This window comes from Passer montanus, unplaced genomic scaffold (assembly GCF_014805655.1).
Source record: "Passer montanus isolate IOZ18808 unplaced genomic scaffold, ASM1480565v1 scaffold26, whole genome shotgun sequence".
In the NCBI taxonomy this organism is placed as follows: domain Eukaryota; kingdom Metazoa; phylum Chordata; class Aves; order Passeriformes; family Passeridae; genus Passer; species Passer montanus.
Genome location: NW_024367261.1, coordinates 4875155 through 4898940, shown reverse-complemented (window position 1 = coordinate 4898940; position 23786 = coordinate 4875155). Strand labels below are relative to the sequence as shown.

The window sequence follows — 23786 nt, the reverse complement described above, 5'->3', positions numbered from 1 at the left end:
GAAAACTTTAGGGAAACTCTGATAATATTCAAATATTTAAAAGAAAAATTATTAGGCATCACCCCAGAGGCAGAAATTACCTGTTACAGCAAATAGGTAGTATACAAAAAGAATGCCAGTTGGACACAGTAGTGTGTAATATGGCAGAATAGTAAATTGGACACATTACATGACACAGTTTGTTTTGAACTGTATTTTCAGAAAAATATTTTTCCATCTGCCTCGCAACCACTTTTCTACGAGGACAGAGTCGATGCTGTAGGTTTGGGATCTGTGTGCTGTGGGTTGTTTTCACTTTGATAACATTTAGCTCTATTCAAATATAGGAATTTATGAAAAAAAATTAAATCTGGATGAATAAGAAGGTGTTTGACAGTCCATGTTTGATAAATAACATGTTTGACAGTTCAAGCCCTGAATCTACAGAACCTAAACTTCATTTATTGCAGGAGCAATGCCTCAAGCACGACCTCAGTGGAGCTCTGGATTTCACTGTAAGAGTTTTGAGCAGATTTCATTGTCACCACAAAGCTCTAATCCTCTTGCATTTTATTTTATGAAAAATCAGTTGTGACTTCCTTTAAAAAAATCTGACAGATTGTTTTTTATAGCTAGAGAAGCAGACTGTCTTCTTTGCCTTAAGGTTGTGAAGACAGAATAATTTTACACTATCTAGATTACAAAAGAAAAATGAAAATTGCTTCTTCTAGCTCTTCTCTTTGTAAACCTATCCAAAGAAACATTTTCTTTTCATTCTCAGTAACATTCACACACACACATATATTTATATGTACAGTTAAAAGTTAAAATCATCTCACCCTGTCAGGTTTCTTTGTTCAGCTTTCATACCTTTCATATTACCAACAAACCTTTATCCACCTTCACGGTGCTTTGTTATCATAGGTTTGGGGTTTTTTAAATGAGCTGTGGTCCTATAAGCTTCAGGGAACATTGTTTATTATGATTATGCTTTGTTCTTCATTTTGTTCAGAAATCTACCTACACTCTATGCAACAGAAATTTTCTTTGCAAACAAATAAAAATGTTCAATATACTACAAATTTACATCTGTATCAAAAATGACACCTTGCTTCTCTCTGGCTTTTGTAATCATTAGAGTAGCAAAAAGTGGCTGATTCAGACATACAAATTAAACATGTCCCCTAATTAATATTTGGAGTTTTCACATTTGTATTGGAATACATTTATTATGAGACCTGTACTCAGTTCATTAAAATAAGCTTAATTTCCTGATCAAGGAATTATTCTCAATGTATAGCCTTTCAAATAATATTCTGTTCCTTTGCAATGACAGTTGTAGGATTAAACTTCCAAGCAGCTATATCACTGAATGTTTATGAATAGAGAATATAATTAAGTAATTTATAAGCAAAAATCAGGAAAATGAAAGAACCACACTATGACAGGAAAAAAAAAAAAGAGCAGTAATTCCATCTTCTCTCCTTTTTTATATTAGATTTGTGCTCTTAAGGATCCTGTGCTTCTTCTTATATAAACAGGGTTTGATTTTACTGGCCAAATTCCAACTGCATTTTGTCTAATTGCTTCTTGTGTTCTTAATTGGAAAAAGCATTCCTGGGTTTCCAGCCTTGCCTGATTACTTTTATAGTGTCCTTAATTCAGTATAAACCTGAGACAGCCTTCACCAGGAGGTGATTGATCTTTGAGGGCAGAAGATAGCACACTTAGCTATGCTGAGCATGTCACATATCACTTGCAATGTAATACTGTATTGTATATAAGTTATTGCTTCTCAACATCCAGCAAAGCAACGCTGCCCTCCTATCACTACATTGGATCAGTTCTGTGGAAAACATCCGAAGAAAAATCCTCCTTTCCATGCCTCAGACACGCATGCAAATGACAGATGATTGAATCCTTTTATTTCTAGATCAGGAGCAGCAGTGAATTACCAGGGCTGGCTGGGTTACTCAGAGCCCTCCCATCTCTTTGTCCAGCACTGCAGAACTTGGATGTTCTGAGGAGGAGAGACAGATGGCATCCGAGCGCTTGGTACTGCAGAGTAAGCTTTCCTGTGTCCTCTTCATCAGCAGTGCAGCCAGCTCTGCTTGTGTATCCTGTATCTCTTCCTCTTCCCCTTTCAGTCTTTCCAGGAGCCAGGCATGGAAATTAATAGAATCTGCATATGTTAGGCTTAGCAGCTTGCTGACCTCAAAATGAAATGCTTTATGGTTTGTTAAATTCAACCAATCTGCTTGGAAGTTGATGCTGTTACTCCTGTAGCTCTCTTTTCTCCTCTTACTAGGTTTGATACTCCTGTGTGTATGAAACGCTCAGGTGTCAGCAGACACTATGTTTGAGTTATGTAGTGTGAGAGTCCAACACGGAAATAGAATTTTAAAAATTGCAGGTATTTATTTTGAAATGTGACTTTAAAAGTTCCTATTTAGGCAGCTAGTCATGGGAAAGCTGTGATGGGAGAGTGGAATGGAGAGACCTAGCTGGCTGCTGCTGCACAACAGCTGCTGCCACTGCTGCCCTTTGGCTAATTCAGGGGAACTCTAAGGAAATATAAACTTTTAGAGATAATTTAAAAGGTGGGCGGGAAGGATAAACAGCTGAGAATGTATGTGGGTTTTAACGAAAGCTTAGCCACTGATTTATTTGTATTTTGAGCTCAGGAAAGGCAGTTGATCTATCTGTGCCTCAGCTCTTTTTCAATTAAATTGGGGTAAAAATATAATTAATTTTTCAAAAAGACACTGAGAGTTGGAGTATAAAACTTTTTGGCTGTATTTGCATGGCAGGTGATCAGACATGAAGTCTCTTTTTTCCAGATTTGCTGCTTGGAGGAAGCCTGTGCAGTACCAAGGGCAGCACTGAGGCTGTGGCATGGAAATGTCAAAGTTTTCAGGTCCATGAAATGAGAGACGCTGCAGTACTAAGCAGTGTGAATTTCTCAGGTGAATCACCCGTCCTCCTCTTCATGCACTGCTGCTTTATGAATCACATGCTACTGCAAGACAGTACTGTGGTATCTATCCTTCCCTCCTTCCTTCCTTGCAACTCCTCCCCTCCCCCCTCTGCTTTGGTGTCCCCACTTTACCATGTTTTATTGCCACTGTGGAGAGAGCAGCACTGACCTTTTCTATTCTGCTCTGCATTCTTTGTCTCCTCCTCAGTTCATTTACTTCAGCAATAAAATTATATGACTCTAGACAAGAGTTATTTACATCTGTTTGGAGACAGTTTGAAAAGGCTTGGGTAAATAGAGATCTGGCAAAGTACCCCAAACAGATTCTAAGGGATTGCTTCACAGGCTTCCAAATCGGACCCATTCTTTCAAAACTGGATGTTTTCCATAGGGTAATTGGGTCCAACTGTCAGTAAGAATCAAAAGTGTTTCCATTTTGACCTATTGCTGGAGGTTATTCCATGTCAGATGTGATGAATCTATGGTACATTGTATTCTCTGCAATATGTTGCATAACAGAATCTGCATTTATTTAGCACCATGTTCAAATAAATAATGTATAAATACAATGCTAATTCTGAAAAATTAGTAGGGCCATGCTACATCTGTGGGCTTTTTTTTCTGAATATACCTTTTCTTCCTTGAGTGTCACATCCAAGTGGGTTTTTGGTAAATGCAACTTGTCCCTGGATTTCTTTCTATCTGCAACAAGCAAGATTTTGTAGGTAAGGCACTGAAACCAGGAAGGAGCCCTGCTTGTGCTGGTAGCCATGGGAATATGGTCAGAAAGAAGGACAGCAGGAACAGCAGCTGACTGGCAACAGCTGGAGGAGTTGTGGGTGAGACAAACACTGGAGGCTCCCAGGCAAGCTGGGCCTGAGGCAGAGGTGTGAGACATGCAGCAAATGGAGACCTCCAAGGCTGGAGGAGCTCTGGGCAAAGAGGAGGTGGGCTGGTGTGGGGAGTGAGGCACATGTTTGTGAGGAAGGCAGGAAAGGAGGAGGTTTGCAGTAACAGGCTGGGGTGTGCAGACTTGGGGCAAAAGAGTGAGGACTTGCAAATTGGGAGGAGGAAAGGAGAAGGGAATGGGGACCTGATGGGAGAAGTGGGGTGCACTTCTCAAAGGTCAAAAGTCCCTGAGGTCACTTCAGGGCAGTCTATGTCCTTCCCACCTTGTACAGCAGGCACAGGCATGGAAGCACAGACATGGAAGATGTTGCTCTCCACTCACCCCTTTAGGGCTACTATGGAGATATTCTCCTCTATCCCTGCTCCAACTTTTTAGCTTTTGGAAATGTGATAACTCAAACCCCTTAAATTTAGGTAATCCAAAACACTAGGGTAAATGGTTTGTATCCTAGTACTACCTGACATATCCTGTGTGTTTAATATGAAAAGTCAATACTCAAAAGTTTACTTTCAACAAGCATAGAATTTTATTTGATACATGTTAGAAATTCTCTTCCTCTCATAAATCCATTGCATCTGTTTTTCTCCCTGATGAAAAACAAGCACAGATGTAGCAACCTTCCAGTACTTAAAGGGGGTATGTAGCAAGAATGGGGAGGGACTATTTGTCAGGGAGTGTCGTGATAGGATGAGGTGGAACAGTTTTAAACTGCAAGAGGGTGGGTTTAGTTATTAGTAAGAAATTCTTTACCGTGAGGGTGGCAACTGGCACAGATTGCCCAGAGCAGCTGTGGGTGCCCCATCCCTGGAGGTGTTCAAGGCCAGGTTGGATGGGGTTCTGAGCAGCTTGATCTAGTGAAAGGTGTCCCTATTCACAACAGGGGGCTGGAGTGAGATGATCTTTAAGGTCCATTTGAACCTTAAACAATTCCATGACTCTGTGACTACACAAATATCTTTGTAATGTATTCTAGCAAACTTTTCCTATATGAAAAATTGCTGCATTGTAAATTCATTGCTGGAGTGCATGTAAAGTACTATGAGTCAGATGTTTATCTCAGTAATAGCACTGTATCTCATCAACAATGCTCCATAAGTACATTTTTGTAACTGAAATTACAATTTAGTTCAAAACAAGAATACAAACATTTTATACATGAAAGACTGAAAAAGGCCTTAATATAAATTCTTAATCCTCTTGTGCTCAACTCTAAAGACTTAAGTAATCTAGCTTTAGTATTTACTTTCTTCAATTTACAGAAAGGGGGAGAAATAAAAAAAAAGAACTATATTTCTTTAAAGAAACCTGAATAAAGCCCAAATGCTCTAGGTCAGCTCTGGGGCTGGTGAAAAATCAATGTTGCTTCAATTACTCTGTTGACTTCAGCGTACTGGTGTTGATTTACAGTAGTGGGGAGCTACACAATGATTAATAACAAATATACCTTGGACTTTCATAGCAATTTCTATCTTGAGATTCCTAATTGCTTGTCAGACTATCTCTTTGCCTTACAGTTTGTGAAGATGAAATGTTGTATTCAGAAGTTCATAAACACTTTCTGTTCAAGACAATTACAGACTTATTCAGATGAATGTCTTATTAAGAAGTCTTATTTAATTTTCTTGTTTTTATGTACGTGACTTAAACAAGATAAATGCCTGGAGGCAGTTGAAATTGTTGTTAGGGAACAGTGTTTTCAAGAGGTGTAACACCTTTTTGAAAACTCAAACCCAGCTTTCAGTCCTGCTGTCATATTTCTGACAAGTTAAGTGAATGTTTTAAATCTAAAATCTTGGGAAGATACCGTAAAAACTATCATCCCTTGACATGATCCAGATTATGTACTACTGCTCACTCTGTGTTCGCTTCAGTTTGCTGCATAATCCACAGATGTGGTCCAGCCATTTCTTTCCTCAAGGAGAATTCTTTTCTTGCCCCATCAAGCTTTTCTTAGGTTTATTTTTGCAGGACTTGATATCACTTCATTCATTCTCCAGTGATTTTTAAAATGAACTATAACGCATTAGAGACTCTAGTTAATTTTTCATGGCTATTTAAGGGAAGAGGGTGTAAGGATGATCCTCGTAGTACCTGTGTAGGGATCACAGATAACTACAGTTGTCATGATTGATGTGCAAAATCCTCCAGCTAGTAGCATTAAAGTTCCCAAAGAATGCCATATGGAAAACAGGGGCTGGCAAAGATGTCTGTCTGGTGTTGTCCTGCAACTAAACAGCACAGTCTGCCCTTGCTACTGGTTTGACCTGGAGGCATGGAGTTGCAGCATGCCAGATTCAGGATATTTTCCTCTACTATGTAACATCCTAGGTTCTTATTTTTACTTTTTTAATTTTTACTTAATTCTGCTTTACTTAATCTTGGTGAAGGGATGAAAAGCCCTTTTGACTATAAACACCACTGAATATAAAATGTTTATTTATCCTTCAGATCTCCTTTCTCCTTATTGGCCCTCTGTCCTTCACATTGATGTGTATTCACCTCCAGACTTGGCCGCCCATATTGAGACTATCTAGAGCCCTGATAGTGAAAAATCCTGATGAATCTGCTGCATAACAAAGAGCAACAACCCACACTAAATCAATGGGGTTGAAGAACTTGGAATCTGTTTCAAGCATCTGTAAAGTACTATGTACTCTCCAGGAGCAGAAACAGTGATAAGCTTTACTAAAATCTTCATCAGATTCCCAAATATTGGACTCTATTACTGTGTTGTACATGCTTGTAGGTACCCGTGATTCAAGAACAAATTTCTGGTTTAAATGGATGATTTAACAGGCTAGTGATACCCAGTTAAAATATCTCCTGTTTTCAGACTGATGCCAACCCATTTCAATACATGATGAAAGCAATATCATAGAGTACTTAATCATACCTAGTGCACAAATATGAGAAATGGAACCTGGATCTCCCATCTTTTGAAGCACCTAAAGCATTAGGACTCTGATTCATGCTGAAGATGACTAAATATTTTAGTACTTTAAATAACAAAGAACAATAGTATCAAGTACTTTTAAATCTGTAAATTGTACTGCATGTCAAATTCCTGGCAAGTTATTCAAATTTGAAAAGCACAGAAGATTCACTGACATATTAACTAAAATTGTTTGAAAGAAAACCTTATTTTCTTCAATAGCTGTCTGCAAGATGTAGACACAAAACTCCACACTCAAAATTCTTCATTCCCTGTTCAATAATTGAGTGTTGGTCTTGATATGACTGATGCAGACCTTCAAAAATTGTAATTGCACATGTAAAGCTAGAGCAACTAGGCATTACTTCTACATCTTTTAGAGCACGGACAGTAATTTAATGGAACTCTACATAACTTCCAATAAAATCACATCCTGGTTTAGTACAACTATTTTCAATTTGTTCATTGGAACATTTTTATTTTGTTTTGTAAATTAGTCTTCATGGATTAGCACAGCCATCTGGCTAAAGTGATTTAAGAATCTGCTTTGCAGAGTGCACCCTACAATATTGTTTCTTTTTGATTTTGGTTATTAGTTTTGGCTGAATGTAGACTAATGCCATCAGAAACTGGCATGCTGGGGTTGGGACAGATTTCAAAGTGTCTGACTTCTATGTTCTAGACCTTTCTTTGGATTTGCTTTGAAGAATATATTTGGATTCATAATATCAATGTTTTGGAAAACACACTGTTTCTGAACAACTGTGTTTTTTTAAGAAGCTGGGACATGAGCCAGCTGCAAGTGGATGCTGAGATTATTCAGAGACTTATGGCAAACAGGGATGATCAGTCAGAGTCAGATCCTGAATGAAGAGGGGCTCTGTCAGATATTTGGCTCCGAATGCTTTTTTAATGGCAGAATGTGATACCAGGAGTAGTGGTACAAATGAAGAAAACAACCTCAGCAAAGGGATGGAACAATTAAAATCTCTGCAGGAAAGGTACCATAAAAAGGACAACCAGGGAAGGTTAAATGAGTGGATGACAGCAAAACCAGGATGGTTGGTTAGAAAGTAGCTTTATTTGGGTAATAGTATTGCACTATTTTAATAGCTTCCAATTAGCTCAAGCTGAAAAATGTAACTACAAAACTTTAAAGAAACATACCAGGAAAAATACATTATAGGGCATTTAGGACTACTCAGACTGTCTAAATTTGGTCTTATGAATTAGGTAACTAAATTAGAGGGATAGTTTTCTTATTTTATTAACCAAGAGAGAGAGAAAGGGAAGGGCTGAAAGAAGGAAGCTCCTTAAACAAGAATTCAAAATCCAGTTTAAATGTCACAGTTCTCCTAGAAAGGAATTCTTCTGTGTCTTCACTCTGTTTACAAGTACAACAGGCAGGCTAAAACTAGTCCATGACACAACAACATAGATTTGATAAGAAGAAATTATTTTGTCCAGAAGAGCAGCTGTAGAGAATAGACAATGCTCAGATAATGCAGTTCTGATAAAAGAAGCTTGAAGCAGAAAGACATGTGGAGGTCAAATGAGTCTGCAAAAAAACAGCACATGCTGTGGTAAATAACACAAGCTGAGCTTGGCTTGTTAGTCATAACATAAGACAGAGGAATTTCAGTGAATGTATCACTGCAACAAAAATTTGCTGGTACTAGCAGAGCATGCTGGTGTAAATACAGTGAAACAGCACCAAAACCAGCACCTTCAGTTCTGAAAAAAAAATCACCACCATAGGAAAAGCCAATACCTGCAGCAGATGGAGATCTGACAGTAAATGGGATGCTTCTGTATCTCTTTTAATTGGACAAAGATGTACAAGGCAGTATGGTGCCCCAAAAAGTACTGGAGCAATGAAGAAAAAACTACAAACTATCAGCAGTTCAAAAAGCTACTTTAAGCCCCTACCTGTCTCCATGCAGCATGTTAATCTGCAGTAGTATTACACTCAGAGTATCCATTACTGAATTTAAAATTATTATAGAGTCATAGAATGATTTGGATTGAAAGGGACCCTAAAGGTCATTAAGTTCCAACACCCCTGTTGTGAGCAGGAACAATTTTCACTTCACCAGATTACTCAGAGCTCTATCCAACCTGCCCTTGAACACTTCCAGAGATGGGGCATCCACAGCTTCTCTGGGCAACCTGTGCCAGTGCCTCACCACCCTCACAGTAGGGGTTTTCTTTTCTGGTATCTAACCTAACAGCTCCCTGCTCTGGGCAACCTGTGCCAGTGCCTCACCACCCTCACAGTAGGGGTTTTCTTTTCTGGTATCTAACCTAACAGCTCCCCGTTTTCATTTTAAAGCCACTCCCCCTTGTCCTATCACTACCTGCTTTTGCAAATAATCTCTCTCCATCTTTCTCCTAGGCTACCTTTAGGTATTGGAAGGCCACAGGTAGGTCATGCCAGAGCCTTCTCTTTTCTACTTTTTTCTCAAATCAATAGATTTGAGCAAAAGTTGAGGGGAGAAGTTCAGGGGAATAGAACAACTGAGGAAGAAATTAAGGATATCTTCCACAGAAAAAGAAAGATCTCTGCAGAGCAGTGTGGAAAGGGTTGTGGCTGGGTCACAGTTTGTAACCCCAGCAAAAGCCTATGATGAAGCATATGCTAAAATAATGTCTGAAATAATTTTTCCTCAGGAAGTAATAGGAAAATAGAGGGAATAACTTTGCACATTTAAAGAAGAAATTAAGCACTCCATGGAAGTAATGCTTCACATAGCAAAAAATAAGCAAATATATAAAAGGGAAAACTTTTATATAAAACTGCTCCTGCTCTTTACACAGGAAGAAGTTCTAGATGAAATTATGTCAAACATTTTTCTCTTTTTTTTGTATCTGCAGGGTTCTGTCAAGTTCTGTTGGCAAAACAGAACACTTAAAGACAGAATAGTGTACACTTAAAGACCTGTTTTATAAGATGTTCCCCACACACTGCCACATCTGTTTTGTTTAGCATGAGGTGTTTCACCAGCAAGTGTCATGGTTTGTTTTTGATGTAGAGTAAGAATGTTTGCATAGAGGTTGGCTTTGATCTAAGAGAGACCATCTGAAAAGTCTCACATAAAAATCAGGGTAACAACAAGATTACTGGGCCAAAACTGAGCAAACACAAATATCAATCCATAATAATGGAATTTACATGCTATAATTAGCAAATGCCACAACATGTTTAGAAATTCCCTGAGGTACTGAAGATTCCCTGAAGTCTTCACTGGTCTTCACTGGTAATTATTTCCAACAGAGAAAGGGTGCAAGTTGTCACAGGAAAAGCTGTAGAAATCGTGCCTAATTCAGTTTGCCTGCACAAGCAATCTGAGGGTCGTGCTTTGCCAAGCAACCTGTACTGCAAGATGCCTGGAACAGAAAGTTTAAGGGAATTTATGACACTGAATTGTAGAGTCTGTCCCATGAGAAATAGCCATGGATAGTTCAAGAACATTGCAAACATACTCCTCTTACAATTGTATAGTCAAACCCAGAGGCTGATAACTTATTTGTCACCAGCAAAACCTGATAGACATGCATGAGTGAATCAACATGGAGCCTGTGGCCTCAGTTCCTGGAGATAAACAAACTCACAAAAAAAAAAAAACAAACAAACAAACCAGAAACAGAACACTGAGTTACCTACATAAATATGGTACATGTATCACTGTCTCTGCTGACTCCTAATCTAGTAACTTTTGAAACTGTGGACTAGTCTGAGCTAAGTCTGACAGAGAGACAGCTGTCTCAAAGACACCATATTATTATATAAGCTTTGCAAAACTGGATACCTGCACAAAGAAAACAAACAGTGTCTGTATCTTCAGTGAGGAAAGATTGCACCACAAATACAGTCCGTATTAGACACAGAGAAACCACAAGAAGAACATTATAAATGCTTCAGTGAAAGGAAAAGCTTCAGTGAGAGGCAGCAAGTTATGAAGCAGCTGGGAATCCAACCACAAGACAAATCCATAGGCTTCATTACTTTTGATGCTCATGGAAATAGCTGTTATTTATGGGAGGCCAGCACTCACTGAAACCTTCCTTTAATGACTTCCTGCCATAGCCAAAAGCAGCTTCACAAACAGATCATTTTTTTTTCACCTACCATAATATAATTTGCCAATAAAATAAAAAACTGGGAGTGGTTTGATATTAAAAATAAAAAACCAAACCAATACACCAAAACAAAATTACAACCTTTCAAACATCTAAGAAGGGATAGCAGGACAAGGTTGAGGGCTGTGTTACCTTCATGGTAACAGCTTAACAAGAGAACTGGGTTCTTACAAAATGTAGGTTTTGACTCACAGAGCTCCTGCTGAGAATGAGTTCCCACAACAGTAATTAAACTAATGCACAGGACAACATATTTCCAGCCACCAGCTAATTGGAAGACCTCAGTAATAAGAGCAATGCAATATTAAAAGACACAGGGTTAGTGAGTCTGAAGACACTGTGGGGAAAAAAAAACTTCTAAAAACTGTCTGGAGGTCATTTAGGGATTAAAAAATCTATGGGAAAAGATAGCTTCTTCTCTACTGGCCTTAAATGAACGTTGACATTAAAGTAGTTGTTAGATGTCTGTGAAAAATACAGAGCAAGTCAAGTGAAAGAGCCCATGTTGATGGCACATGAAAAATAGGTTTCCTCAAGCAAGAGATACACTCCTGTGCTCTTTCATGGGCATATCACTATACTTTTTTCATGGTTTGATTTAGTTTTCTCTTCAGTCAAAAATATTAATTAACATAAAGATGATCCTCTTTGTAAATAGAATTTCTGAATTTCTAAAACCTGCAGAAACAGAGAAATGGCATTCCCTGTGCTGAAAGTTAGAGTTTTTCACGTAGTCTTTCACAGCTACTGGTCTTTCTTTTCTTTCCATTTTTGTGAGAGCTACCAGGTGCAAACATAATATTTTAGCCAAGTGAGTCTGCAAACAGATGCTATGTAATGGATGTTGAACTAAATTTTGGAAATTGCAAAGAATTGTCATTTCTCAAAAACTTTTTTTTCTTGTTAGAAGAATTTGTGTACAACTAGAAGAGTGAGGGGAAATCATAAACCAGACATTTTCTCTGTAACCTTGGCCAACATAATTGGTGTTTACAGAGGACTGGCTCTGACTTTAACGACTTGCACATGACTCACACAGGCTACAACAAAACACATTGTACTTCTTTAGAGCAATAGAGTTTTCCTACAAATACTGCAATGGAAATTACTGTGTTTCTTACCAAGCTGTAGACACACAAAGCAGCCTCTGAGAAGAGGGATAATTTTTCTGACTTCTACTTTTGCTGCATATATTTTACACTAAACTCTACAATTTGCTTTTTGTTCACTTCACAGCTATGGTCAACTGCAAATCAACCATAAATTCAAGATACTTGCATACAGGATGCCCATTTTTGCACATGCAGTCTGTCTTCTGAGAACTGAGAAGGGTGTTTTTTATTTTGTTTGTAAAGTTAAAAGTACAGGGTTCTTGGGTTTCTCTTGAAGTCTGACCAATGTGACACTTGTGACATCAGAGCTTATCAGGATATTTTGCTTTCTACAGATAGACATCTTCACTCACCAAGCATGAAATCAAATTAAAAAGAAGTCAAATGCAGAAAAAAAAAGTCAGTCTCTTTTAAGTTTTTGATGATCCTGAATCAAGAATTGCTTTATTGCTCCACAATAGATACCTCCTGTACCAGAGAAGCATGGCAGTGCCCTTCAGCTGCAGATGTGGCTATGGGAGCATTTCGCATAAATTACTATGTATCCTTAAATATGTATGACATTTGTGACTTCTGTTGGGATTATTTATTATACTAGTTTAATCAAACAATTTATCAAATTATTTCTACCAACTGTTAGCAGTTTTGATATCTGCTGTAAAAGCAACCACAGCTAAGTTTGGGGTGGAGGTGGGGGTGTTCTATGAATAAAATATATTTCTTCATGAGCTTATTAAAAGCATTTGCAATAAGCAGCCTACCCAACCAGATCACAGCTTTGAGAAAATGATTACTGTTTTTCCTTGTGATTCAAGAATGCACTGAGCAAATGTCAGTTTTGGGGAGCTGATTCAATTCAAGGCAAACAATTTCATTCACAGTGAGTATCATGAGCTTTGCCTCTTGTCTAACAAGTTCCTGATCCTGCTAAAAACATGTCATATAACTGCGAGACAAATGTGTCAGCAAATCAATTGTCACACTTCATCTATTTCTTGAAACTGGCCATGTTTTCACTGAGTTCATTAAACAATTGGTATCACCCTTTGATACATTTGGAGTATACAGCTAGAACAACAATTACAGGGCAAAACAAGTAACCTCTCACGCTCAGTAATAATCAAGGTATATGTGCAACTATATACAAGTATACATACACCTGTCTATATAGCTTTAGCAGGAACTGATATTTTGTCTTTACCTCAATGACAAGTCACCTTTTTTCCTTTCTTTTATTTCTTTCCTCCCTTCCTCCCTTCACCCCCCACACATTAAGTGTGCTGTCTTTGGTATAAGTACACAGGCAAAAAAAGGTAATCTCTGAGTTTATTTCCCTTCAGGATTTGAAAAAAGCCATTATCTGCTCAGTACCTCATCACAGAAAAACACTATGTGCTGCCAGTGTGGCAGAATTCTGTGTCACTTGGATCTTCCCTTACTTGTAGAAGTGATAAGTACTGGATCTGTCAAGTGACAAAATCATTGGCTGTGACCTAAATTCTCCCTAAAACATGGTATGGAGAAAGAACCCACACACATAGCTTTAACTTCTCAATCCTACTCTGTCTTCAGTTGCTTGCTGTGACCTTTCTTAGAAAGGATAAGCTTATTCACAGAAGAGATAGTCGCCTCTGCAAAATGTTTGCTCCCATTTTATGAAAGAGTTGAAAGTTTCTGACTTTTCTTAATTTGCTCATTGTATTTCCACTTAACTGGAATTGCCACAACTTGGTATCTGTTCCTCTTCTACTCACAACAAATTCCACGCTGGCTTCAAGCCCTAAAAAGGAACTTCTGATATGCTGTTGGATTAGACTTCTGCTTTTGTTAAAAATAATGAGTAACACTTGAAAATTATGAAAGTATTAATCCCTCCAATTAGTTTGTGAACTCTTTACTGTGATCTTGAGAGCTGTAGACCCTAAACGGTATTCTAATTATGAAATGAGAACACTGAAGCTACTGAGATACTCTAGTTTGAAGAGATTATAAGAGAAAAAATGACTAACAGTGGTGAGTTATGTTGTTTCTAAGAGCAACCAGCTTTGCTTCTGTTTTGTTGGCAATCTTGTTGGCTGACATTTAGAACAAAATGTAATTGTTTTGACTGCAAATACTTGCAATTGAAAGATAATAGTCCACGAAAATGCCTTCCTGAAAAATATGCTTATAAAATTGTGCAATCAGAGTGCTTTTGTGCTCATGTGCCTTTGTTTCAGACATTCAATGGCTAAATACGGGGACATCAATTCCTAGAGACTGTATTTTTTGAGTAAATCAGTTGATTGCTATAAAATGCTATCTTCTCAAACAAGCACTTTTAATAATAACACTTGGGGTACACAATATTTAGCAGCAAACAGTGTTCCTCAGTGTGTATCAGAAGACAGATATATGATAGCCCGAGTATTTCTTATCCATCCTTTTTAGGCTATAAGCAAATTTTGTATTCAATTACTTAAAAGAATAGTTTGAACTAAACTTATACAAGGATATTAGGGCATAGACCAAAATAATATAATAAAATATTTTGAAGATTCTAAACATTTTAAAAAATTATTGCTAGGTTAAAAAAAATTCTTACATTTCTGTAAATTCTAAGTGAAATAAAAATATAAACTAAATTGATGTTGGTAACTATATTATTTTCTTTTCCTCAGAATTAGTATTTCAAACAAGGGGAATTTCAAGCAGGGGAATACCTACTGTTAAATTTTTGGCATAAAATAGACACTTCCCTTTCCGACTTTCATGAATGATTCATAGGTTAGTTTATTTTTTGTTTAAACTTGATGTGACACTTTTGATCTGCCCATGGATTCATGAAATCTGATAAGTAGCTCTAAAAACAGAAGGACAGATCATTATTACACAATAGCAGAATTAGAAATCACTCCTTTTGTCTAAACAAAATTCTGGAGGAATTCACCTCACATAATTCCAGTATTTCTGCAATCATATAACCAGTGTGATATCATATGAACTCTGCGTACTCTCAGAAGCCTAAATTTTCCAATCATAAAAGGAGAATTTAATTTCTTGGTTTTGTAATATAATACCACTGCTATTAATAATTTTATTAGCTTAAGCTACGTCAGTGTGGTAGAGTTAATGTTTCTGTAGAATGTCACACTAAGATTGTTTGATGATACAAAATGCAACAAGGAAAAGAAGAAAAAGAGGCAATGAGAGGACTTTTTTTGTAAACCATTTGAAATCATTGTAGTTTAGTTTGTCGAATAGTCACTGAATTTTCAAAGACACAAATTCAGAATTTTAAAAAATGTTACAATTAAAACCATTATTGCCATTACTATTCACTTTGCTTTTATATGTGGCCTATGTTTTTGATTGCCCAGACAGATACTTAGAAAGTGAAGATGGACCTGAGCTCAGCATGTGCAGGGTCTGTGAAAGGAGAAAAATGTACATGGATCAAAAATCAACGTCAAAATAAAAAATTTTTAAAAAGAGGTAAGAAAACCAGTAAAAGTAGAAGAATTGATTATGAGAGTTTACATTATTTTACTATTTTATATTATCCATTATGATATGCTTTATTATCAAGCTTTAATGACACTCTTAATTTTGTTTCAATTTTTCTGCCAGTGATGATATTTGGCATTTTCTTCAGACAAAAAACTGATTCATTTGCAGGAGAGAAACAATGGAAATTAGTACAAGCAAAGTTAGGTCAAATATGCCCAACTCAAATAAAAATAGAGAAATGTATTTTGTCAAGCCTCTTTGTTAGATGTTATTTCTAATAAAAGCACATTACAAAAGTTATATTGATTGATGGACAGAGTTAAAAGCAGAAGAGTTATACTAAAAGATTTATAAAATGAATGTTTGACAGGTCTGATATGGAAGAATAAAAAAGTCTTTTTAAAGGCGTTTTTATTATCATTATATTCTTTTCTACTTTGTGGAACTGACTATTATTATGACAATATAAAACCTTCTGAGATACATGTACATTTTTTTATATTGTGGTTATCAGTTATTTGACACATAGAAAAATAGCTATTAAACAAGTCTTTCTTCATATTTTAATCTGTTCAAATTCCAGCTCATTTTTCTGAATGTCTTGGCAGTTCTGAAGGTGGTGTGAGGAAGGGCAAACAGCTTTAATATATGAGCTTATAGTAGCAGTAGTAGGAACAAACGTTGGTGAGAATTTAATTTGTGAAAGCTTTGATTCCAGACCACAAGAGCACATTTTAACAACGTGAAAATAATCAATGATGACTCCATTTTACAAGCACTAAAGGAAGAAAAATGCTCAGAAATGGAATCAATGACCCAGAAAACAAGCTCAAATTCAAAGGTGATTTGATGTTTGGAGCTTCTGAAAAAGTGCAGACTGAGGAATTTCTTTCTGATAGCAATTATAAAATAATTAGTTATTAAACTGAGTTAATAGATTTCATGAGCAGCTGATATATGTCCCAACAAGAAGAACAGGATTTCTACAATAAGTGTGGTCTCCAACTGGGAAAGTTTTGGAGTATGAAATGCAATTCAAGATAAAGTTATTTATCTAATACAAAAAAGTCCCTGAATTACAAATCAGTGGAAGCTGGTAGAGGATTATGGGGAGTAAGAATAAGAATTTCTTCTTATACTCTTTGATACAACATGAGGTATTTGCATTGGGCACTTTGCAGCATATATACATCAATATGTACCTCTTATATGTTACACATGTAATTTACCACCGGACAAAATTCCCAAGAAACAGGATTCAGGGCTATGTGAATCCTTGGTCTGATCTGGCAGGATAGTTGTTATGTTTGTAAAATATCCTAGACCAGTTTTATCAAAACTCCTGGGGATGCCCACCAAATAATGCTTCATATAACAATCAGTTTATGGCCTGTTAGCTGCACAGAAAATCTCAGCACTTTATTCCTTATTCATTATTTTGGTAAAGGAGAAGCAGCGCTGTGGGAATGTTACTCACTGACACACTCTTTTTTCCGTAGAAGCCAATTATGCACCATGGGCAGTGTGGAGCAGAGGAATATTTTTCAAAAAGTTCAGGCAAAGGCATAATGTATGAGCAAACACTAAAAGAATATTTTAGGTAGGAAAAAAGAAAAGTTTGTGTGTTTATGGATGGGTCATGGTGTTTCCCCTAAGCAACCATCACTGTCAGAATAGCTTCTCAGTTTTATGCTTCTCTCCATGCTTCAGTCAGAAGATCATCATCCACGTGAGTGATGTGCATTTGCAACATGACCGGCAGTCTTGACAGTGACAAGAAGGAGGACAGACACTACTGTTGTGTTCATGCACAAAGCAATTTTACCCTGGGAGGAGACAGCAGAAGAGACTGACTACAATCATATGATCCTGCTCAGTTTCATTTCAAATCATCCTAAACTGCATTTGTGCTGACCTGGTCTGTGGTTACTCAGTTTGATACAGAATACAAAGAGACGGTCAGAAAATATAATGGGGGAAAAAAAAAAGGAAAGCAGGACTAAAATAGCAATGGCATGATATGTGCTTTCCCGTTCTTTTCTCTAAGGATTTGTGTTAGTGGAAAATACCTATTTCAGCAGCCTGACAGAGGCAGGACTGCTGCCACTCCACATCCCCAGCTCTAATCTGTAATGAGGCTGAACATGTATTCCCAGCTGACACACAGGGCACATGCATACAGCACAAAATACAAATATATACACTGCTGGCCATACAGATAATGTAAAGACACACAGACCACTCACACCAACACTGACAGCACCACCAGCCTCATCCTGCTGTCTGCTCTAGCTGGGGAGAACAGAGGTCCTTAAGTGGCAGCCTATATACACAGCTACAAGATGGTGCCTTCCAGCAGAAGACTTTGGTGTGTCCAGCAGCTGCTCCTGGATCCTGGTCTCCCCATTTACTGCCACCTGGATGTACAAGCTCTCAAAGCCACAGCCCCACTCCTGCTGCTGGTACAAACCCTCATCACACACATACACCCAGAGCTGTTGGGGAATTCTCTGGTCCCTATAGTCCCCTTCCTGTGCTCTTGCCCCTGGATGCCAGCAGCCACTCCCCACCCAGAGGTGGCCCTCAGACATCTCCAAACCCATCCCTGTCCCCAACCCACTCATCTGCATTACCTTTGCCAGCAATCACATCCACACTTGCACCAGCTCCTGCACCACAAACAACCTCATCTACCCCCTTACACACAAGAAATAAAGAGCCCCTTACTGGAAAGCAGCTGAATGTGCATTTACTGAAGAGAGAAAACAGATTGTGCTGGTCAGGAGCAGGGCACAGCTAGACAACTCTCCACACAGGTGAACCTCTTTATTACCTTGTTCCACACTTGTTAGTCACCCAATCTCTTAAACCCCTACTTTGTTCTGCTTTTGATTTCTCCTCTGAATACCTGTGATGAATTCCCAAAAGCTCTTGCCCTGCATCATGTTATGTGTCTCACACCTCCAGCTAGCATGTCCCCTTAGCAACCTGGAAAGCTGCTTCCCATCACACATAGATGGATTGATAGATTTCATACCTGGACACCAGTGCTGAGCCTCTTCTGGGCCAGCCCTGGGAGGGGACCAGAGAGGGTGTCCTTTCCCCTTAGTCCTTACTTTGCTTTCCTATCTTCCATTGCCACTGTGCTCCTTTGGGCTAGCAAAGATGGGCCTTTCACGACTCTCCTGTGGTGGCAATCAATCAATCTGTCAGTAGCCTAACAAACCATGTATTTAAATCTACTTAATATTTCTTTTTTAAGCCAAACAAAGTTAGACAACAACAAATAAGAACAGGTAAGCATAAACAAAGTACAAGAGTAGGGAAACAGAAATCCAGAATCTACATCATCATACTGCTTGTGATTGTCATATAAACTGGTGTGGAAGAGGTTTTACAGCGACTTCTGTGAGCCAGAGAGAAGTTTGATAAGAGGATCCATGTTTACCCTGAAAGAATTCTCTACCAAGGTCGTTGACATAGGAACCAAGAGAGAAAGAAGGATAAATAAGAGAAGCCTGCAACTGTCTATTGCAATAAGCACTTTGTTTGTCTTTCCTGACCAATGAGTAAAGTGTATACTCATGAGTTTTGTAAGAATCTATAAAAAGCATGCATGCTATAATAAAATGCTATAATAAAATCCTTCTGAAAATGGAGTGTTGCTTTGTATTATGACCATCTCAACTATGACAAACTGGGATTCCAATTAGAAATATTTTCTCATGCAGCCGTTCATTCTTTCTAGTACAAAAGACATCACACACCACCAGCACAGTAAGAAATCTGTTGTGCTTAGCTTTTCTAGAGAGGGGCAGGCCTCCTCTATGTAGTGCTACAGAAGCTGATCATTGTCTGGTTTATTGTCTTCCTCAGTCAGCAGAGCACACCTTTGGCACCAAGAGCTGAGGTAATGCAGCACCTTCATTCATGCCTTTAATATGACTGCCACAAATGAACAGCAAAGACAAATGATAGGAACTTCTAAATACTTGATGAAGCCTCACCCTGAGCACTGGCAGCGTCTGAGCATTTTGAACCTTTTACCCTGGCTTCCTGTGGCAGTAAAATATCCTGAATTTGATCAGAATCAATACCATGGACAACAAGCAACAACTGAGGATCTTTTCTAAGACCTTGCATAAATATCTGGGTAAAGAGACCACAGCTACACCACTGAATTCCTCACAAGATGCAGTATCATGACAATAGGTTGGAGGAAACCACCTGGCAAGCCTTGAGAATAAAAATCCGTACAAGGGGCATGAGCGTTCTTTGGAAACTACGGTCAATCTTGTAATGATGGGAACTAAATTCAAAGGTCTATAAATAATTTTTTCCCTTCTCCAAGCAATTAGACTTTTTTACAGGATTTCCATTCAAGTGTCAAAGACAAGGAGGCACTATGTGAAGCAGAATGTGACAAATAATTAACCTCATAGGTAGATTACATTTAGGAAAAATTATCAACCAGTGTTGGGCAAAGAAATGTAAATCTATAAATGTGTATAAGGTGAATCACTTATGCTCAAACTGACACCATAGCAAAAGGCTGACCCACCATAGAGATCTATGTCATACAGCACACATCATTTTGTGAAATACAGCACTGAGATGACATGTTGATAAACATTGCTCTTTTATGATACACAAAGGGTGAACATCCATGCTCTGAGCAGTTTGACAGTGTAGCTCACTGAGTGTTGATAATTCATCAAAGACACCAGGCAGAAGACTGTAAGACGTTTCAGCTTTTTCTCTCAGACAGTGCCCAACGGGTTGCAGCGGGCACTTGTCACACGAGCTGTCTCCTGTGTGCAAACACAGGGCTTGGTCCTTTACTCTCTCCTGTACAGCATGAATAAAATATCACAGAGAGACTGCAAAGTGAAATGTATTTCTGTGACAGTGGTGTCCAGATTACACCCTCAAAAAGAAATGCTTGTTCTACACAGGGCTTAACCAATCTACGCAATTTACTGCCACAAGCTATTTTTGTGGCTTACAGTTTAGCAGATTTCAAAGCAGGAAAACACTTTTACAGACATAATAAGAACACCTGCATTTACATTAAGTCAGATAAAAGGAAAACACTGGATGGATATTAATACATAGAGAAAGGGTAAGTTTTTCTTTGTCTGGACAACACCCAGCATAAAGTGAACTTATTTCTGCTACACAGGAAAAATGGATAAAAAAGTAAAGGCTAATCTATCAGGTATAGGCCAGCTTTAACTGTTCAGTGTTAGAGAAAATATACAAGCACATTATTATTTCACAATTATATAAACATTTCTTGCACCTTCTTGTTACAGAAACATCTGATATGAGCTACTGTCAGGGAGAGGATATCAGAACACTAATGGCATGGGTCATTATTGTATCAGTTTTGGTGTTTCTTCTTCATAACACATCTAGGACTTTTTTGATTATGACAGAAATATCAAAATCACACAAAATACCACAATGCCACAATATATACAAGTAAAACTAAAAAAGAACTAAAATCTAAATTCCTACATCCACTCCAACAAAAAATAAACAAGAAGTGGGAACTACAGGCTTTTTCCCCATACTAAAATATTTCGTAATTTTGTGTTAGTAGCCAATCCCCTTTATAATTAAGCCTCTCCCAAAGAGTTTGGGTTTTTTCCACCAGAAAATCACAGAGTTGAGGTGGAATTAATTTTGCGATTTTGTCCATCTTTCTTTCATGTAACTTCCCTTTTTCAACCCTCCACTCTATGACAGATGAGACTGGTCCTTTAAGACTTAGTTCTTCAGATGAAACACTCTAGACCTGAGCAGGAAAATCTGAGCTAGGAAGTGTGCAGGTGAAATGTAGCACCACTCAGGTTTGACATCTCACGTCCTGACTCTCATTTGTCTCCTACTGTTCTTCCTGGTTCAGAACTGAGAGGTCTTCTAGAGTTCACATGAACAAAATGGATCAAGCTCCATACACCATGTGTGCAGGAGTTCCCAGCAGAATAAGCATCTGTTCTCAGCATTTTTTTATTAAAACTGAAAATACTAACAACCATGACAAGCATAGCAGAATTTGTGAAACAGAAGCAAGTGACCCATACACATGTGAACAAGCTAATATTCAGCCCTGTGGTGACCTTGCATTAGTGTTGTGGTTTGTTCTTCTTCCTATTACTCTTCACTCTGTTTCCAGATCCCCATTTCCTGTCATAGCTACTTGTTCAGCTACTTTGTTTGCACACAGGAGACAGCTCGTGTGACAAGTGCCCGCTGCAACCCGTTGGGCACTGTCTGAGAGAAAAAGCTGAAACATCTTACAGTCTTCTGCCTGGTGACAGCCTCTTGTTTCTCACCACTGCACTGCTCAGTATGTCTTTGATCTACACTTCTCTTGGGCAACACACACAGCGTGCATTTTGTACTTAGTCCTCCCTGTTGTTTCAATTTACATTATGAAAGCAGCCATAAACTACTTTATGCACCTTGGGTATGCTTGACAAACACAAAATTCCAAGGGCTTGCCTGGTGCAAGTGTTCTTCCCCTGGTTAGGAATCACCTACGAGATTCATATCTACAGAGTTCAGTGAGTGTAAAATCTCCACCATCCCTTGGCATGGTGGCCCATGGAGGCTGTGACAGGGCTTGACCAGTCGTTCCTCAAATTTCCATCTTTTCCAGGGTTTTGCATTCTGCGCAACACAGAGTTGAGGAGGCCAAAGAGAGTATGGGAGTGAGAACATGAATTTGAATTTTTTCTTGCATTTAACAAAAAGGAGTGCTTGAAAGCTGAGACATGAGCCAGAGCTCAGGGAGACCTTATCACTTTCCACCGTGACCTGAAAGGAGGGTGTAGCCAGGTGGGGAGCAGCCTCTTCTGCCAGGCAATCAGCAACAAGAGGACACAGTCTCAAGCTGTACCAGGGGAAGTTCAGTTTGGAAATTAGAAATAATTTCTTCACAGAAAAGGTGATTAGACATCGGAATGGGCTGCCCAGAGAGGTGGTGGAGACACTGCCCCTGCAGATGTTTAAGGAAGGGACTCAGCATGGCACTCAGTGCCATGGTCTAGTTGACATGGTGGTGATGCATCATAGGTGGGACTCGACGATCTCAAAGGTCTTTTCCAACCTAACCGATCCTGTGATTCTGTGAAGGCAATATTTGGTTGTCACACAGCCCACGGCTGCCCTCTCTCACATGTATCACAGATTGTCCCTGCCCAGCAGGCTTGGCCCCCACCTGCACTTGGAAAAGCAAACCTTGCTTTGATTTAAGTGGACACAACGTGAGGGTGAGCAGCTTTGGGCTGTGGAGGCTGAGGAGGGCTGAGGGAGGCAGTGGGAGGCTGAGGGAAGCAGTGGGAGGCTGAGGGAAGCTAAGGCAGGCTGAGCGAGGCTGAGGGAGGCAGTGGGAGGCTGAGGGAAGCAGTGGGAGGCTGAGTGAGGCTGAGGGAGCCAGTGGGAGGCAGTGGCAGGCTGAGGGAAGCTGAGGGAGCCAGTGGCAGGCTGAGACAGGCTGAGCGAGGCTGAGGAAGGCTGAAGGAGCCAGTGGCAGGCTGAGCAAGCTGAGGGAGGACGTGGGAGGCAGAGGGAAGCTGAGGGAGGCTGAGGAAGGCAGTGGCAGGCTGAGGGAGGCTGAGGGAGGCTGAAGGAGGCAGTGGCAGGCTGAGGGAGGCAGTGGCAGGCTGAGGGAAGCTCAGCGAGCCCCGCCAGCGGCCCCAGCGCGCGCCGCGACCCCGCGAGCACGGCGGGGGGCGCCAGCGAGCGGGCACAACACACACCCGCGCGGCCATGGCGGCGCTGATTGGCGGCGGCGGCGGCCCGCAGCCATGAGAGGCGGCATCAGATTGGTCCGCAGGTGCGGACCCGGGCGGGGCGGGGCAGCGGAGGGTACATAAGGAGGGAGCGGCGCTGGCGGCGCGCAGGCGGCGAGGGGCGCGGGACGGGCGCTGCCGGGGTCCGGGCGTGGGCGGCGGGCGAGGCGTGCGGGGCTCAGCCCGTGGCGACAGCGGCGGCCGCCGCTCCGCGTGTCCGTGGCGGCAGCAGCGGAACCGGCTGTCCCCAACCATGCTGTGCTATGTGACCAGGCCGGACGCGGTGGTGATGGAGGTGGAGGTAGAGGCGAAAGCCAACGGCGAGGACTGCCTCAACCAGGTGAGGGGCTTCTCCCCGCCGCCCGCCCGCCGGGCGCCAGCGCTCGGGGCGGGGGCTGTGGCGAGCGCAGCGGTGGCCACGGGGCAGCAGCGAGCGCTGGTGCCC

At 39.9% G+C, this 23786-nt stretch overlaps 1 protein-coding gene and 1 long non-coding RNA gene across 3 annotated transcripts in view; both read left to right on the top strand.

The window, feature by feature from the left end:
• Positions 1 to 12513: 12513 nt before the first annotated feature.
• LOC120503597 lies at positions 12514 to 19157 on the top strand. 2 transcript variants are annotated; one of them, XR_005627792.1, is made up of 4 exons: positions 12514 to 14063; positions 15410 to 15524; positions 17039 to 17139; positions 17250 to 19157. It is a non-coding gene; the product is annotated as an uncharacterized LOC120503597 (long non-coding RNA). The 2 variants fall into 2 exon arrangements; XR_005627791.1 differs by lacking the exon at positions 17039 to 17139.
• Positions 19158 to 23445: 4288 nt separating this feature from the next.
• The window catches only part of LOC120503533 (myosin regulatory light chain interacting protein), a 16298-nt gene continuing 15957 nt past the window's right edge, over positions 23446 to 23786 (top strand). Inside the window, exon 1 of the mRNA XM_039712111.1 lies at positions 23446 to 23681. Within this exon, the coding sequence (XP_039568045.1) occupies positions 23595 to 23681 (87 nt within the window). The 5' untranslated portion in view covers positions 23446 to 23594. The remainder of the gene's footprint in view (positions 23682 to 23786) is intronic.